The following is an 18,306-nucleotide window of genomic DNA, read 5'->3' as shown; positions in this document are numbered from 1 at the left end:
ATATCACTCCAACTTGCAGTACAGCAGTAAAGAGTGACAGAAGTTTATCAGAGCACAAGTCACATGACTGGGGGCACCTGGGAAACTGACAATATGTCTAGCCCCATGCCAGATTTTAAAATTAATATTTAAAAATCTGTTTGCTCTTTTGAAAAATTTATTTCAGTGCAGAATTCTGCTGAAAATCAAAATCCTGCGACAGAATTCTTTTACCAGACCCAAGGAGAGTAAAGGTGGCTAAAGACATTACAATTACGATCTTTCCAGGAAAAATCATTTGTTTCAATACACACGTGTAGAGCTGAATCGTCTGATATATATAAATAGAAACAATAGAATTCTACCTGTATCTGACGATTCAGCACTAACAATGGCCAATGTTCAGGTGCCTTCAAAGGCGCTCGATCATAATTTTCCGTCCAGCCCGATCAACGAGCCGACCGATATCCAAGTCTTCTGCCGATATCGGTCGGCTCTTTTTCCACCATACAGGCACCCGATACCATATGAATTTTCCGTACAATAGTATCAGTGTGTCTGGCCAACTTCACAGACGTGTGCAGGGAACTGTGGGAAACTGGAGTGTAGGTTGGGGGAGATGTGATCTCTAATAAATAGTTTCTATAATGTGGCAAACTGGAGACAATAGCAAAGGGCACCCACCGCTTTCAACAGCAATGACATTTACTCATAACTAGAAAAGTTTCCCATCGAAAATGTTTTTTGTCTATTGGAAAGTTGCATTTTATTTCGTTCTGCAAAAAAACAAAGTGTTTACTTTATTGAAACATTTATAGATGACGTGTTGTATAGTTTTATCCTTGTTGTGTGTGGATATTGGACACATTTTATTAGGGCTGCACCAAATCCAATTTTTTTGGGTTTTTTGCCGAACCCTTCATGAAAGATTCGGCCAAATACTGAACCGAATCCTTATTTGCATATGCAAATTAGGGATGGGAAGGGGATAACCATTTTTACTTTCTTGTTTTGTGGCAAAAAGTCATGTGAATTCCCTCCTCCCCCTAATTTGAATATGCAAATATGGCCGTATCCGAATCCTGCTGAAAAAGGCTGTATTCTGGATTTGGTGCACCCCTCCCTACATGTTTTGGTTCTACACTTTTATGCTCCTATGATTCTGTGCGCTTAGAGCCACCCTGTTTTTTTTATACCAAAGTGTCATTTTTAAACTTAAATAAATAAAAAAATGAGAAAAACTGTCCATGTCTTTGTTTCAAGACTGATTTCCAGCGTTGTGGCTCTATTTCTAGTCTGATCACCAGGGACCTGATATGGTCTTGTCAAAAGGTTTTTTATTTTATCATGAGAAATTAGAAAAGAGGGTGCACACCCTTAAAGGAGAAGGAAACCCCCTGGGTGCAAAACCCCTCCCCATTTACAGGTACGGATCTACTGCGCATGCGCCGAATGTCACAAAGTTTTACGATTTCACTTTGTGACATTCGGCGCATGCGCAGTAGATCCGTACCTGTAAATGTTCCTACGGCGCATGCGCCAGAAGACGCGCGTGGGAGAAGATGGCGTCTGTGAACTCCCTGGACTGGACCTGCGCAGAGGGGTGAGTAACAAGTTAGGGGCATTTGCCCATGGGGACAGGTAGGCCAGGGGGGAGGAGGGAGGGGAAGCAACACTGGGGAGGGGGGAGGGTTTTTGCGCCCATGGGGTTTCCTTCTCCTTTAAAAAGATATAGTGCGTGGTGCTAATCCATGTGGGTCTCCAAATCTCACATATAAACAATCAGAAAAGGATTGCACACTCAATTTACAGAAATTAAATATTTACACAAGGAAAAAAGAAGAAAAATCTACAAAAACAAAAAGTGAGCCCAACGCGTTTCGGCCATATTGGTCTTTCTCCGGGGAACAAATAACAAGAAAAGAAAAAGGCCTTTTTGTTATTTGTGCCCCTGAGGAAGACCAATATGGTCAAAACCTGTTGGGCTCACTTTTAATTTTTGTAGATTTTTTTCTTAATGTAATAAATATTATTTAATTTCTGTAAATTGAGTGTGCAATCCTTTTCTGATTGTTTTTATTTTATCATGGCACCGAAACAAGGATTTTCAGTAAATAGACCCCAGAACAGGGGACAGCTCTATAAGTGACCCAAACATTCAATGAAATTGGCTTACCAGTGTGTTTTCTATGCTTTATTTTCATCATTGAAACCAAAAGTGCTGCTTTTCCTCTCTCTGCGGTTTTGCTTTATGCTTCTTGCACTGCGCCAGTCTCATGTTTTCTGGAAATGATGCTGAAGGTTTATAGAGGATCCTAATCCTCCTCCCCCCTCACAGGAGAGTTACAGCTGGATGTTCTGGGGGATTTGAGCAAACCCCTCATTTCCATGCACAAACAACATATGGCTGTGGAGAGTTATTTGTTACCGCAGTTCTAGACAAAAGTCCGACTGTCGGTATCAATTTTGATGAAAGAAGCATCTGAGGCTTGGTAGTTTAAAAGGACCAGTAACATCAAAAAAATGTTTTTAAAAATTCGTTGGTATACATTGAAAAAAAAAACACCAAGTCAACTTAAACGTTACAACCGCAAATTCTTTATTAAGAAATAACTTAAAGGATAAGTAAACTAAAAATAAGTGAATGTAAAATTGATGAGGGGGCTATTTTAAGCACTTTTGTAATTTACAATTAGAAACCTTTCTCAAATCTTTCCTAAGCAGAAGAACATCAGAGCAGCCTCTTTCTTTCCCCTGACAACTTCCTTGACTACTTGGTGGTCAGACTGGTGGGAAACTGACCAGCAGGTGGCGCTGTTGTAACAAGATTCATTCATGTTAATATGACATGTATCCTTTAATATCTTGGAATTTAAAACAAATAAATATTGGATGTACATTGCAAAAGTGCTTAGAATAGCCCCTTCATCAATTTTACATTCACTTATTTTTAAGGTTTGCTTACCCTTTAACAAAACTCTGCTTGCGCTCCTCTTCAGAAAAGGTGATCCATTGTGCTGCGCTCGATTTCTCCTCCCTGCCTTCCTTGTAGGAGATAGCCAGGGAGGAGAAATCGAGTGACGCATGATTGATCTTCGCCCTTTTCTGAAGCGCAAGCAGGGAATCGAAAAGTTATTTCTTAATAAAGACTTTGCGAATTTAAAGTTTAATTTGTCTCTGGTTTTTTTTTCAATGTATATTAACAATTTTTTTCTTTAAAGATGAAGGCAGCTGCTGCCCCAACCTCCTGGAATATGAAAAGATGGGAGAAATTTTGTTTACCAGATACTTTTCATGCTGGAGTTGAACTTCAAATCCCAGCAGAAACATGACAGTTGTAACGCCCAGATCCATTTTATTTATTGATACAACTGTGCACCTATAACTGCCCCTTGAGAAGTCAACGAGTTTGGCCGGGCTTATTCATTTGTCTGACACAGAAGTGCAACTCCTCTCCGGATCCAATGGTCGGGGTGCAGCAGGGTCGGCAAAGAGACGGCAGTCACAAAGTTAGAGCACAGGCCAGTCGAGGATAATGTCCCTGCCCTTTGGGAAGTCCTATAAATGGGGCACTGATAACTGTACCACTTGTTCTCTGCATCTGATCCGTTTTCTTTATGGTCTTCAATCTGTGGGGAAAGGAGAAAACAATCACCAGGAAAAACATTGCTAGTGGCCAGGGGTTTCTTACAACGAGCGGGACCTGGACTGGCCCAGAGGCTGCTGCAAGATGCCAAAGACTTTGACTTTTTTATTGGGTTTGTGGAGAGATGTTTGGGCCAAAAGGTGCCATGGATGTTATAATTATACTCTTTCCTGGAAACATCATTTGTTTTAATACTCACATGTAGAGCTGAATCCTCGGCTATACAGAAACAATAGAATTCTACCTGTATCTGACGATTCAGCACTAAAAATGTGCCTTTAAAGGGGAAGTAAAGTCTAAAATAGAATAAGGCAAGAAATGCTGTATTTTGTATACTAAAAATCAACATGAACTTACTGCACCACAAGCCAAATCAAAAAAATAATTTATGCTTTCAAAGTTGGCAATAGGGGGTCGTCATCTTGTAACTTTGTTAAACATCTTTGCAAGACTAAGACTGTGCACATGCTCAGTGTGGTCTGGGCTGCTTAGGGATCGTCATAAATTATCAAAACAGCACAAGTCAAATAATATCTGCCAGAAGCCGATACAGCAAGACTGATTAATAATCAGAATATACAGACTGCACTGGCTCCTGTGTTGTCATGTAATCTAATGTGGATTTTATAGTTTTTGTATTGTTTAATATAAACTTTCTCCAACTCTGCAGAACCAGTGGCTGCAGCAAAATAATCCTCCAAATAGAATCCCAGTTTATCTGAAAAATCTCACTTTTTTTTTTTTTTGGAAAAACTTCGAATCAAATTCAATCAAATGCGTTATTCCTTCGATCCGAATCCGGCCAAATATACGGACCTATTCGACCAAAAAAAACTTCGACTTAATTTCGGTTGTTTTTTTTTTATTTGACCCTTGATAAATATGCCCCTTAAACATAAAAATGTGACGCTTGATAAATCTGCCACTAATGGGCAGATTTAACAAGGGTCGAATTTCGAGTTTATGGGAGTTTCTAAAAACTCCCATCAACTCCCACAAACTCGAAATTTGAAAAAAAAATGACCAAGGAAATTTTTATATTTTTTTAAAGAAAACGAGTGAATAGGATCGAGCGGCAAATTTAAATCAAATTCGATTCAAGGCTTTTCACCCAAAAGTCCACCAAATGACTCCAAATTGATTGTAGGAGCCCCCCCATAGGCTAAAACAATTTGGTAGGTTTTAGTTGAATTTGAATTCTTAAAGGGACAGTATATGATAAATTTTCAATTTTTTTTTAAATTCTAATCTAATTTGGACTATTCACTAGTCGAAGTATACAAAAATAACTCGGAATTCGAATTTTTTAAATTCAAAAATTCCCCTCGACCTTTGATAAATCTACCCCTAAGTGTAATTACAAAATGCCAGGGCCTTACCCATGGCTTTACCCCGATCTGCTTAATCCCAATCCCACCAATCCTCGTCTCTTTCCTTTATGTTACAGTCCATGCACCCCCACTACAACTTGGCTCTTGCCAAAAGTCATCTGTTTCCTCCCCCCCCCCCCCCGGGAAGCCATGCTAGTGACCTTTACTACATAATTCATATTTACATAGCAAATAATGTCCTACCGTTTGTGGTATGAAATGAATCGGAGGCAGTAAATCAAATCGGCACAGATGTCCTGCTTCTTCCAGGCATTGGGAGTCTCCATTCCACCGAGCACCATCCAAAAACAGACCAAAGACCGAAATCCCTTCTTCAAGCGCAGAACAACCCTGCAGTCAGCATTAAACACACAATACTTGCATCACAAGTACAACTTTACTCACATATTAACCAGGGACGTGATCAAGGCTGGGAAAGCTACACAACATTTTCCAAACATGTAGCAGTTCATAAATAATCTAAACTCTGCACAGGGTGAATGGTGATCCTGATCTGCTGGATTTGTGGCCATACAAAGTGTCATTTAATTGAGAAATTAAAGGGATTCTGTCATAATTTTTATGATGTAGTTTTTATTTCTAAATTACACTGTTTACACTGCAAATAATTCACTCTACAATATAAAATTTCATTCCTGAACCAGCAAGTGTATTTTTTAGTTGTAATATTGGTGTGTAGGTGCATCTCATGTCATTTTGCCTGGTCATGTGCTTTCAGAAAGAGCCAGCACTTTAGGATGGAACTGCTTTCTGGCAGGCTGTTGTTTCTCCTACTCAATGTAACTGAATGTGTCTCAGTGGGACCTGGATTTTGCTATTGAGTAATGTCCTTAGATCTACGAGGGAGCGGTTATCTGGTTACCTTCCCATTGTTCTGTTGTTAGGCTGCTGGGGGGAAACTGGGAAACTGACAATATGTCTAACTGCATGTCAGATTTCAAAATTAAATATAAAAAATCATTTTGCTCTTTTGAAAAATGAATTTCAGTGCTAGAGTAGTACTAATAACTGATGCATTTAGAAAAAAAACGTTTTCCCATGACAGTATCTCTTTAAAGCTCAACAGTGAAGAAGGTGAGTACTGCTGTACATTATGTTTTGTGCTTCTGTACCAGCCCAAGGCAATCACAGCCCTTTAGCAGTAACGATATGTGTCTCCAAAGATGCCCCAGTAGCTCCCCATCTTCTTTTCTGCTGATTCACTGCACATGCTCTGTGCTGCTGTCACTTACTGAGCTGTGATTGGTCCCACTGCATTCAGTTGTAAATTCTCAGCCCTGTTGTTATAGTGAACAAACCCAAGTGACAGTGCTGCAAAGTATCAAGCTCTAAGGGGAACATACAATATAATGAGAGCCCAACAGCAATAACCCAATCACTAATCCTTTGTCCAGTCCATTCCTTATCAATTGCCTGCACAGTGGGAGGGCAACTTACACTGAATGCCGTCTCTATTATATTGTGGTTTATATTTGCCTCCAGACTCGGGGAATGTTGGACTCGGTGCTGGAAAGTGAGCGAGTCCACAGACAGTTGTTTCATGCGAGCATGGTTTTGCAGCACTGCCGTTAGGAATCCTGTTCAGGGAAACGTGAGACTGATGAACAAAGTCAAGGCCAATGTGAACAAGATGTTTGGACGTAGTTTATTATAGAGATGTGCCTCTCTGTTCCTATTGGTTGCTAGTTGGCTATACAGGTATGGGACCAGTTATCCAAAATGCTCGGGACTGGGGGTTTTTCCGATAACGGATCCTTCGGTAATTTGGATCTTCATACCTTAAGTCTATTAGAGAAACATTAAATAAACCCAATAGGCTGCTTTTGCTTCCAATAAGGATTATTATTTTTAAAAATAATTCACATTTTTTGGATGAAATGGTGTCTATAGGACACGACCTTTACATAATTCAGAGATTTCCGGATAACGGATTCCATACCTGTATTATAAAATCTTCAAGGAGGAAGAACATTTCTTGCCTTATACCAACAAGGGAACCCACAGTGATCCTTAACAGGCTTCAGTTGTTTCTAAACCTCTTCTCAAATATGATTCACATATGTTCATGTCGTGCATCACGGTTGGACCATAACTTTCTTAAAGGAACAGTTCAGTGTAAAAATAAAAACTGGGTAAACAGATACAATAAAAAATATTTCTAATATAGTTAGTTAGGCAAAAATGTAATGTATAAAGGCTGGAGTGACTGGATGTCTAACATAATAGCCAGAACACTACTTCCTGCTTTTCAGCTCTCTAACTCTGAGTTAGTCAGTGACTATAAGGGGGGCCACATGGGACATAACTGTTCAGTGAGTTTGTAATTGATCCTCAGCATTCAGCTCAGATTCAAAAGCAACAGATATGACCCATGTGCCCCCCTCAAGTCTCTACTTCCTGTTTTTCAGCTCTCTTGGTTTCCACTGATTGGTTACCAGGCAATAACCAATCAGTGGAAACCAAGAGAGCTGAAAAACAGGAAGTAGATTTCTGGCTATTATGTTACACATGCAGACACTCCAGCCTTTATACATTACATTACATTTTTGGCTAACTAACTATAATAGAAACATTTTTTATTTTGCACAGCCTGTCTATTTACCCAGTTTTTTTTTATACTGAACTGTAACTTTCAAGCACATGTTTAACATGGCGGGGAAACAGAAAGTGACTAGGACTGATGGAGCCAACCATGAGACTACATGTGCCCTCACTGATTATGAAGTTGCTCAGAGCTCAATTCTACTTGTTTTCTTAAAAATTCTGCTGGCATTGCTAATGGACTCATTACTAACTGGCTAATTGCTAATAGACTAAATATCAATGAACTCATTACTAATAGACTCATTACCTTGTGGGAAAAAGAATGCAGAAAGCCAGAAGCTGGTTGGCTGCTCGGTCCCTGCTGGAGAAGTTGGATCAGGGCTCTTTGCTGGTTGAGAAGAATTAGGTCTGGAATTGATGAACTTTGTAGGCAGCTGAGGAAACCTACATGAAATTAGTGTGTTCAGTTTTTTCTCTATAAACCTTCTTGGGTCAGTACCAAAACATTCTCATTGGGTGCCCCTGAAGTGAGAAGCAGTGCAGTCTATGCAATGAGGTGTCAGAGTATAAGTATCAGAGTTGGTTAATACAACGAACACCCAAGCAGGGCCGGAACTAGGGGTAGGCAGAAGTGGCACGTGCCTAGGGTGCAATGAAGTGGGGGCGCCAAGCACGTACCTCTTCCTTCAGCCTACCCCTGGTCCAGCCCTTTCTCTTCCATCGGCACTGGTTCCCCCCTCCACAAATTTAAATATTGACAGATGCGCATTTCAGGAAGCATACGCATGCGCACTCCATGATGTGTATCCTCCATGACGAGCACACTCGGTAACGCGCGCAATCCTGGACTCGTGTGTGCAAGCGCACTCGGAAGCTGTGCCGGCAAGGGGGTGAATCAGCCAGCCGGGTTGCCTTGGGTGCCCAGGTTGCTTGGCCCAGGCCTGCACCCAAGTGTTACTGTTCTCAAAAAGATACTCAACTTCTTTCATGGCAGCAACCTCCCAGCAATGAAGAGAGCAGTCTGCTGATCATATGGGCATTAGACAAGCCAGTGTGTGATTGGCTTACCTTTCCATTACGGATCGGACAACCCGATTGGCCCACGTGGCAAAAAATTTGACTCGCTGAACAAGATCATCCACCCATGAGCCCAGCAGCTTACAGGATTCATAGGAATGTTGCTGTAACACAGGAAACATAAATACAGAACAGTATAATTAATTCTTTCATGATTTTTATGATGCAGTTTTTATTTCTAAATTACACTGTTTACACTGCAAATAATTCACTCTACAATATAAAATTTTGTTCCAGAACCAGCAAGCGTATTTATTTTAGTTGTAATATTGGTGTGTAGGTGCATCTCAGGTCATTTTGCCTGGTCATGTGATTTCAGAAAGAGCCAGCACTTTAGGATGGAACTGCTTTCTGGCAGGCTGTTGTTTCTCCTACTCAATGTAACTGAATGTGTCTCAGTGGGACCTTGATTTTACTATTGAGTGTTGTTCTTAGATCTACCAGGCAACTGTTATCATGTGTTAGGGAGCTGTTATCTGGTTACCTTCCCATTGTTCTGTTGTTAGGCTGCTGGGGGGGGGGGAGGTGGTGACATTAATCCAACTTGCAGTACAGCAGTTAAGAGTGACTGAAGTTTAAAGGTGGCCATAGACTCAAACATCCGCTCGTTTGGCGACATCGCCAAACGAGCGAATCTTTCCCCGATATGCCACTAACGGCATGGCTATATCGCGGGTAATTCGAACGTTCGGCCGTATGGTCGAACGATCGAATTACGTTGCGCCAAGGAGCTCCGACGGGTCGGTCGGTTAAAAATCAAACCTTCCCGATCGATATCGTGGCCAGATATCGATCGGGAAGACCCATCGGAAGCCCCCATACACGGGCAGATAAGCTGTCAAATCGGTCCAAACGACCGATATCGGCAGCTTTATCTGCCCGTGTATGGCCACCTTTACAGAGCACAAGTCACGTGACTGGGGGCAGCTGGGAAACTGACAATATGTCTAGCCCCATGTCAGATTTTAAATATTAAAAATCAGTTTGCTCTTGAGAAATGGATTTCAGTGGAAAATTCTGCTGGAGCAGCAGTAATAACTATGTTAAAAAAATGTTTCCCATGACAGTATCCCTTTAATTACTACCCCCTTTTTATCCACACCCTGTGTAGCTGTTTACATTTATGTAGCATAAGGGTTATTTTTGTTTTAACGTGAGTTGTCTCGTCTATAAAACACTTTGTACAGCAGAAATTTAATGGCATTTTTCAGCCATAACAGTGCTGTAAAGTCTCTCTAATACGCTGTCCAGGCTCCTTTCAGTTAGTTGGTAAATAAATAAAGGATTAATAAGTATAGTTACAATAATTATTTGAACTCATTTGAGTCAGAGATACCCAACTGGCAGCCCCTAGAGCTAATACTGAACTATAATCCCAGTCTGAAGATTTTCTACATATCTCACTCCATGCCCTGATGTCTCTACAGAACAAAGCAAAGGGGAATGTCACTCACCTGCCATAGCGCTGGCACTTTAAGGTTAACTAGACAGCTCTGAACTTCCTCAAGTTGTTTGGTTAAGATAATCTCCCCTGTGATGGCCTGCTGCAAGGCATGTAGGGAGCCGTGTATGACTGAAAGCAGCTGATTAAACCGATCTGTCTCTTGCCGTAGGACTATCACAAGTGCAGAGTTAATGAGTGGATCATAACCTGTAAGGAACAAAGAAAGGCTCATTAACTTATACATGGGCAAGTTAGTTTAAACTACCCAACAGGAGAATTATACTAACATAGTCAGTTCTGACCAGATATGTGAATGGTTAAATAGGCGCTGATCTGTTCTGCTGAATGGCAGTATCACTGGTGAGGATGTGACATACTGATCATTAGACAAAACAAATGACAAACAAACAAACAAAACAAGTGCATCAGGTCATTGTGGATCTGTTTGATGCTGGGCCAGTTAAAGGAGAACTAACCACCCCCAAAAGGAAAAGCCCAATCTACTACGATAGATAGTCCCTCCTCCCTGCTTCCTACCTCCATAGTGCATTAATTCAGAAAGTGCCCCTGGACAGCAAGCTCACTTATTTATGCAGAGTAGCGCAGCAGAGCTCATGGGCGCCATCTTCCAGGCCTTCAGTCTTCTTCGGATGCTCTTTCTTCCCTTCAGCAATTTTCGGAGCTCATGGGCACCATCTTCTGTGTCTCAGGTCTTCTTCGGATCCTCTTCCTTCCCTTTGGCAATTTTCGGAGCTCATGGGCACCATTTTCCGTGTCTTAGGTCTTCTTTGGGTCCTCTTGCTTCCCTTCTGCAATTTTCCTGAGCTTATGGGCACCATCTTTTGTGTTTCAGGTCTTCTTCAGATCCTCTTCCTTGCCTTTGGCAATTTTCAGAGCTCATGGGCACCATCTTCTGTGTCCTCTTCCCTTCAGTAATTTTTGGAGCTCATGGGCACCATCTTCTGTGTCTTAGGTCTTCTTCGGATCCTCTTCCTTCCCTTCAGCAATTTTCGGGGGTCATGGGCACCATTTTCTGTGTATTAGGTCTTCCTTGGATCCTCTTCCTTCCCTTCTGCAATTTCCTGAGCTTATGGGCACCATCTTTTGTGTTTCAGGTCTGCTTTGGATCCTCTTCCTTCCCTTTGGCAATTTCGGAGCCCATGGGCACCATCTTCCGTGTCTAAGTTTTTCTTCAGATCCTCTTCCCTTCGTCAATTTTCTGAACTTTTCTGTGAATGCGCAGTTGATCCAAATACCAGATTGCTCCAATTGCACATGCGGCAAATACAGCGTTCCCTTACCAAAGACATAGACCCGGAAGATGCCTCCATCAGCCCTGCTGCGCTACTCTGCATAAATAAGTGAGCATGCTGTCTAGTTCACCTTTAAGTTGGAACTGCCTGATATTATCTGCCCGTGTGTGTCCAACTGCAACAGTAACAGCAACAACAACATGAGGAATTATCTCTGTGTGCAAGTGGGGCTGTATAATGCACACTTAGAATGCAGCCAGCACTCTCCAGTATACCATATCATATTTATCATTCTCACCTTTAGTTGTTTTGACGAGGGTCTCCCAACGAGGGTCAGAAAACAGAAGACTAAGGGTAGTGTTGGTGTCAGTTCCTTGGGATGCCCGGTCTTGAAAGGGTTTCCCCTCCACTGTCTGCGGTAACACGTTACGGATGTTTGAGATGATCTGCAGTAATGTGACCTCCTGATGTTCCTCACCTCTGGGAAATGGAATGTGATAAGTGTGGTTCTATTACCCAACAGTTACACTGAGAACATGTGTGGTCCATGCAGATCTGTCTCCTTCCTCAGAGACTGGACGCTGAACTCATATCTGGGCTATAGGGGGTAAATCTTTTCCCTTACTCTTTCTGTGTGTTGGTCCTGTATTCCTTACAATTAGAGGTGAAGTATATATAATATGGGATGCCAGGGGCCCACCAGAAAGCGTTAGTCCATGGGCCCATTCTCTAAACTATTTATTCCTCATCTCACTCAACCTCTATTTTTCTTCTTGTCTCTTTTCTTTCTATATTATTATTTATTATTATATCTATTTAGCCTTTCTGTTCCCATAGAGAAGTAGGTATTCACCATGAAGCAGGAGGGCCCACTGACACTTGGGCCTATCGAGAGTTTTCCTGGTATCCCAGTGGGCCAGTCCAACACTGTATATATATATATATATATATATATATATATATATATATATATATATATATATATATATATATATATATATATATATATATATATATATATATATATATACACGGAAAATAGCAGCGCACTCCTGGGATTTCATCAATACAAAATTAATTTATTAACTCATCATTGTAGTAATTGACGTTTCGGCTCGTGTCCAGAAGCAGCACCCGGGTGTATGATATATATATATATATATATATATATATATATATATATATATATATATAGTAGACAAGAAAAAAGGCAGCACTCGTTGTATCAAAAAGTGAAAAAAGTGTATTTAAGTTAAAAGTTCATTACATGACCTGTTAGTGGCAGAACATCTCTCCACCTGTTCTGCCACTAACAGGTCATGTAATGAACTTTTAACTTAAATACACTTTTTTCACTTTTTGATACAACGAGTGCTGCCTTTTTTCTTGTCTACTCTGTATTTGTATGGGAAGCCTACGGAAGTCTCCCTAAAGGCGCTGCACCAACCACACTTGTTAAGCTGAAGATACAGTGAGTGCTGCTAAATACTTGTCATATATATATATATATATATATATATATATATATATATATATATATATATATATATATATATATATATAAATAAACATGGAGGAGCACACCCTAAACTTGTTTAGCAACTTTCCCGGGTGCTGGTAAATAAGGTAAATAAAGTAACACACTCAATGGGAATACTTGTGAAAAAATCCAGTTATTCCCATTGAGTGTGGTACTATGTTACTTTATATATACAGTATGATATAACATATATATATGCTTAGTGATGTCATCGGTTATAATCAGAGCTTAGTGATGTCATTTCTTTAGAAAGTATAATGGTTGGTACAGCACTCTCCAATATATTTTATACAGACTTACTCTACTCAATTAATTGGGTGGTGCAGGAGATAAAAAATTAATTTGAATAACTTAAATGCGAAAAAGTATCTCCAAACTTGCACTCGGTACTTAGTCTATAATTAAATATTAATTTATTTTAATTATCCTCACAGCCACCTGATTCAATGAGTTAGAACCACATAAATGTATGCAAATTAATTATCTTTAATACAAAAAAATCACATTTAAATTAATAACACAATTAAACATTATTAATAAAGTGCATGAATTGGTATTGGGTTAGGAAACTGGAACTGTTGGTCAATTTGTATAAAAGTTCATGATTAGTTGGTGGTCAATTAATATGGAAGTTCATGATTAGTTGGTAGTAAATTCATCTGTTATGAATCAGTTAATAGAAACATTTTGATTCCTTGGTTTTGGTTAGTTTGTTAATGTCCCAGAAAAAGTTCATAAATTTTCCAAGTGATCAGTTAAGAATGTTTAAGAAATTACACTGAAAGTACGCTAATTCCATTTACTCCTTCCTTTTACTCTTTTTGAATTTATGGATTTGCCAATTGTTTATGCTGCCACTTGGCAATGTATGTAACTTTACCTTCCTTCTGTAGCCAGCTAATTTAGAGACACAGCCAAAACGCAACAAAGTACTGTGAAAGAAACTGTTGCTTGATGGATAACATATTGATTGGCATTCCCAGAACCCAAAGTTACTCGGAAAGAGCTGCGCTTACTCGCACTTCTAGTATAACAGCGAATGAATTGCTGCCGGCATACATTACCGCTTCCTACCGCTGCGTGTAGCTTCCGGCTGAGGGCACTGTGTACTGCACATAGAGCTTAAAGAGGACCCTTGATGCTGATATCATCACACCCTGACGAAGCCAAGGACGGTGAAACGTGCATCGGCGTGTTAACACTGAAAGAAAACACTGAAAGAAAACACTGAAAGAAAACACTACTCTCCTCTGCTCACTGCCCTCCCAAAAGCCAGCGCATATGAGACTGTGTTCACAGCCGATAACGATCTTTGCAAGGATTGCCCAGATGAACGCTACAAGCGGTGATGTAAATGCCCCGAGAATCGGATAAAGAGCGGTGTGCAGTACACAGTGCCCTCAGCCGGAAGCTACACGCAGCGGTAGGAAGCGGTAATGTATGCCGGCAGCAATTCATTCGCTGTTATACTAGAAGTGCGAGTAAGCGCAGCTCTTTCCGAGTAACTTTGGGTTCTGGGAATGCCAATCAATATGTTATCCATCAAGCAACAGTTTCTTTCACAGTACTTTGTTGCGTTTTGGCTGTGTCTCTAAATTAGCTGGCTACAGAAGGAAGGTAAAGTTACATACATTGCCACATGCCAATACATTTGTTTCCAATTTGTTTCCAGTTGAAAGGATGAGTGCTTAAAGTGGCAGCATAAACAAATTGGCAAATCCATAAATTCAAAATGAGTAAAAGGAAGGAGTAAATGGAATTAGCGTACTTTCAGTTTAATTTCTTAAACTTTCTTAACTGATCACTTGGAAAATTTATGAACTTTTTCTGGGACATTAACAAACTAACCAAAACCAAGGAATCAAAATGTTTCTATTAACTGATTCATAACATATGAATTTACTACCAACTAATCATGAACTTCCATATTAGTTGACCACCAACTAATCATGAACTTTTATACAAATTGACCAACAGTTCCAGTTTCCTAACCCAATACCAATTCATGCACTTTATTAATAATGTTTAATTGTGTTATTAATTTAAATGTGATTTTTTGTATTAAAGATAATTAATTTGCATACATTTATGTGGTTCTAACTCATTGAATCAGGTGGCTGTGAGGATAATTAAAATAAATTAATATTTAATTATAGACTAAGTACCGAGTGCAAGTTTGGAGATACTTTGTTGCATTTAAGTGATGTCATTTCTGTCACATGACTCACTGAAACTTGTGTATTATAATAAATAAAGTACCCCCAGTTGTAAAATATGAGGATATTAGAAGTCACCTTGGAGTTCCATGACCTTTATAAAAACACTCGGCCTTCGGCCTCGTACTTTTATATGGTCACGAAACTCCTCGGTAACTTATAATATCCTTATATTTTACAAGATGGGTACTTTATTCAATATATGCATTATGCTAATTGTAATACCAGGTACAAGAGATTGGGGGGCAGTGTTGTTGTGGTTAAAGAGAGGGGCTCTGCAGGGACTCTATGATATATATATCACTTTCCTTGTCCTTTAATATGATGCTGGTTGTTTTGGGAGGGACTTATACTTACAGGAAAGGTGTGACTTCCTTTATTTAGATAAGTAAAGGGGACAATGAATAAATTAGCCCCACAGTCCATACACATACAAATGCTGTGTAAGTAATAGGGCTGAGGGGATGCACAGGTATTTGTGCCCATGACCTGAAGCTAGGGTTGCCACCTTTTAAAAAAAAAAAATTACCAGCCATGGTGGGGGGCGGAAAAGAAAGGGCCGGGTGATGCAAAAAGGGGCGGAGCCGATGAGGGGCGCCACAAAAGGTGCAGACCATGGTAAGAAGCGTCACAAAGGGGCGGGGCCATGTGGAGTAGCATCACAAAAGGGGCGGGGCTATCTGCCCGAAGCCAACGAAAATGTACGTTTTCATCGGCGGGCAAGGGATTTTGTAAATGGTATTACAAATTACCGGCAGCTACATTGCCGGTAAATTTGTAATACCAGCACCCGGCCCAGGTAGGTGTTTTACCGGCTAGGCCAGTAAAATACCAGCCGGTTGGCAACCATACCTGAAGCAAAAAATGGGTCTGCATTTAGGATATGGCTGGTGGATGTGGAGGTGTGGCCTGGTTTGTGTTGGAGGGCATGCACTCACCTATGTGCCGCGTGTCCCACGCCAATCCTGGATTCCATACTGACTACAGTGTCAAGTAAGAGCTGAGCCTGGGATTGGAGGGACGATATCTCTGCATTCGGGTGCATCCCAAATACCTCTGGGGAGTCTGTGTCTGGGAAAGACTCCAGGTGAGCTCTGCACTCTTCAAGCGTAGCCCCAACTGGCAGTGATCGATACACCTGCAATTGCATCCATATTCTCATGCATTATTATAACGGACATGAATGACTTCATTATTACTCATATTATAACATTCGTTTTACAAGCTCAAGCCCAGACTGTTTCTTTGCTCTTCACACAATCACACAGTGCAAGGAGGATTTCTGGAGTAGCAGTAAAACCAGTTCTTACGTTATCGCTGGAGAAGGAGTAGTTTTCCTGTAGCACGGCTGGGCTGTAGAAGTTACCCAGAATGCTTAGCAGACAGCGGCGGTCCCAGGAATCGGTCACACGTCCTCCATATACAACTTCTCCAGTGAGGTAATGCACCGCTTGCCATGGAACCTCGTTGTGCCCCTCCATGAACATCCCCAACATCTGCACCGACACCTACACACACACACACATAAAGAGGATGATTTAGTAACAAAGGATCACGCCAACAAGAGAGAAGCCTGATTGTCGGCCATTGCCAGGGCAGCCATCAGGGGTGGACAGGGGGGAGAGTTGTAAGGGGCCCCGAGGGTAAGGGGGGCCCTGGCCACACCACACTTACTTGATTAGCTGGGCCCCCCCATCTTTCTGAGAGCTGCTGACTTCGGGAAGGCATGGACATTTAAGGGGCCCTTGCCACCAATTTTCTTATAATGTGGGGGGGGCGGCCACCAATTTTTTTTCTCATGTGTGGTCTTAGCCACCAATATTTTTTAATGGGGGGGCCCTGGCCACAAATGTTTTTTTATGGGGGGCCCTGACCACCAATATCTTTTTATTTTTTATTAACATGTGGGAACCCTAGCTGTGTGGTGGGGAGGGTGGACCTGTAGGTGGGGCTTGCGGTGGGTGCAGCCCAGGGGGGCCCAGGAAATTTTGACGTACGGGGCCCTGCGATTTCTGATGGCGGTCCTGGCCATTGCACATACAGAGACTGCATCATACAAGTGCTGAAACCAGGGGCACCAGTAGTAAAGCCTGAGATCCACAGACACTGAGCGAGGTAATGAATTTATACTTAGTTCTGTGACTTTTTCCTGAGATCTCCATAAGATCAGTCGGAATCGGAGGCCCCATTGCTTCCACTGACAGAAATGGTGCCTATAGCGGCAGATTTATCAAGGGTCGAATTGAAAATTAGGATTTTCGAGTTTTTTATGGTAAAAACTGGCAAATTTGAATAGGGAGTTATCTAAATTCAATTTGAGTTTTTCAAAAAATTCAAATTTGATTTTCAAGATTTATCATACTCTGGCCCTTTAAGAACTTGAATTCAACTATTCACCCCTAAAACCTGCCGAATTGCTGTTAAAGTGAATGGGAGAGGTCCACGGAGTTGTTTGCAGCCTTCATGACATTCAAGTTTTTTTGGAGAAAAAACTCAAATCAAGTTTTAAAAACTGTAATCGAATTCGATTCAAGTTTTCGGGTCGATCCTGTTCACCCGAGTTTAAAAAATTTGAATTCTAATAATACATTTCGATTAGTCAAATTTCGAGTGGGAGTTTATGGGAGTTTAAAAGAACTCGAACATGAATTCGAAATTCGACAGTTGATAAATGTGCCCCCTAGTGTTCAAAATGGATTGTGTTGTGATGGAGAACCAAACAACATGGCAGATGCAAGTCATATATATAAATGTATACAGGCAGGGAAGGAACATTCCACTACACAAGAGGAATTCATTTTTGCCTGCACCAACCTCTAGATCCGAGGGAGTAAACTCATAGAGGATATTCCAGCCCAGCGCTCCATACTTTCTTCTTTCATTCACTATGGCGTTGAAGAAGCAAAGACTGAACAGAAGTTTCTTCCATGATGGTCCTCTATCATCTCTCTCAAAGATCTTCTCCGTTATCATCCCTGTGCCGTTGTTATCGAATGTCTGCAGCAACTTGCCCTTGAGTCCCTGTGGTGGCTCAACTGCCATCTGTAAAATAGAAAATTATTATCTGTATATCTGTATAGTCTTCGGACATGGAGCGATACTGTTGGACAGTTTGGCTAAATTCAACCATAACTCAAGTTAGACCCCATGTTCTGTCATTTCATCATCTCATCACCGTTGGTCAAAGCCTCTGCCTGGCGGTAATCTGGGGTGCAC

The 18,306-nt window shown here is 41.0% G+C and overlaps 1 protein-coding gene across 1 annotated transcript in view; it reads right to left on the bottom strand.

The window, feature by feature from the left end:
* Nucleotides 1–2,993: 2,993 nt before the first annotated feature.
* The window catches only part of dnah14.L (dynein axonemal heavy chain 14 L homeolog), a 157,065-nt gene continuing 141,752 nt past the window's right edge, over nt 2,994–18,306 (bottom strand). The window contains exons 77-86 of the mRNA XM_018262651.2: nt 17,905–18,132; nt 16,401–16,598; nt 16,029–16,228; nt 11,633–11,814; nt 10,092–10,288; nt 8,629–8,741; nt 7,868–8,004; nt 6,454–6,593; nt 5,200–5,346; nt 2,994–3,608 (exon numbers count right to left, since the gene is read on the bottom strand). Of these exons, the coding sequence (XP_018118140.1) occupies nt 3,399–3,608; nt 5,200–5,346; nt 6,454–6,593; nt 7,868–8,004; nt 8,629–8,741; nt 10,092–10,288; nt 11,633–11,814; nt 16,029–16,228; nt 16,401–16,598; nt 17,905–18,132 (1,752 nt within the window). The 3' untranslated portion in view covers nt 2,994–3,398. The remainder of the gene's footprint in view (nt 3,609–5,199; nt 5,347–6,453; nt 6,594–7,867; nt 8,005–8,628; nt 8,742–10,091; nt 10,289–11,632; nt 11,815–16,028; nt 16,229–16,400; nt 16,599–17,904; nt 18,133–18,306) is intronic.

The sequence above is a fragment of the Xenopus laevis genome, chromosome 5L, assembly GCF_017654675.1.
Source record: "Xenopus laevis strain J_2021 chromosome 5L, Xenopus_laevis_v10.1, whole genome shotgun sequence".
Classification (NCBI taxonomy): Eukaryota; Metazoa; Chordata; class Amphibia; order Anura; family Pipidae; genus Xenopus; species Xenopus laevis.
The sequence above is the reverse complement of the archived record's forward strand: the minus strand, read 5'-3'. Positions and strand labels throughout refer to the sequence as shown.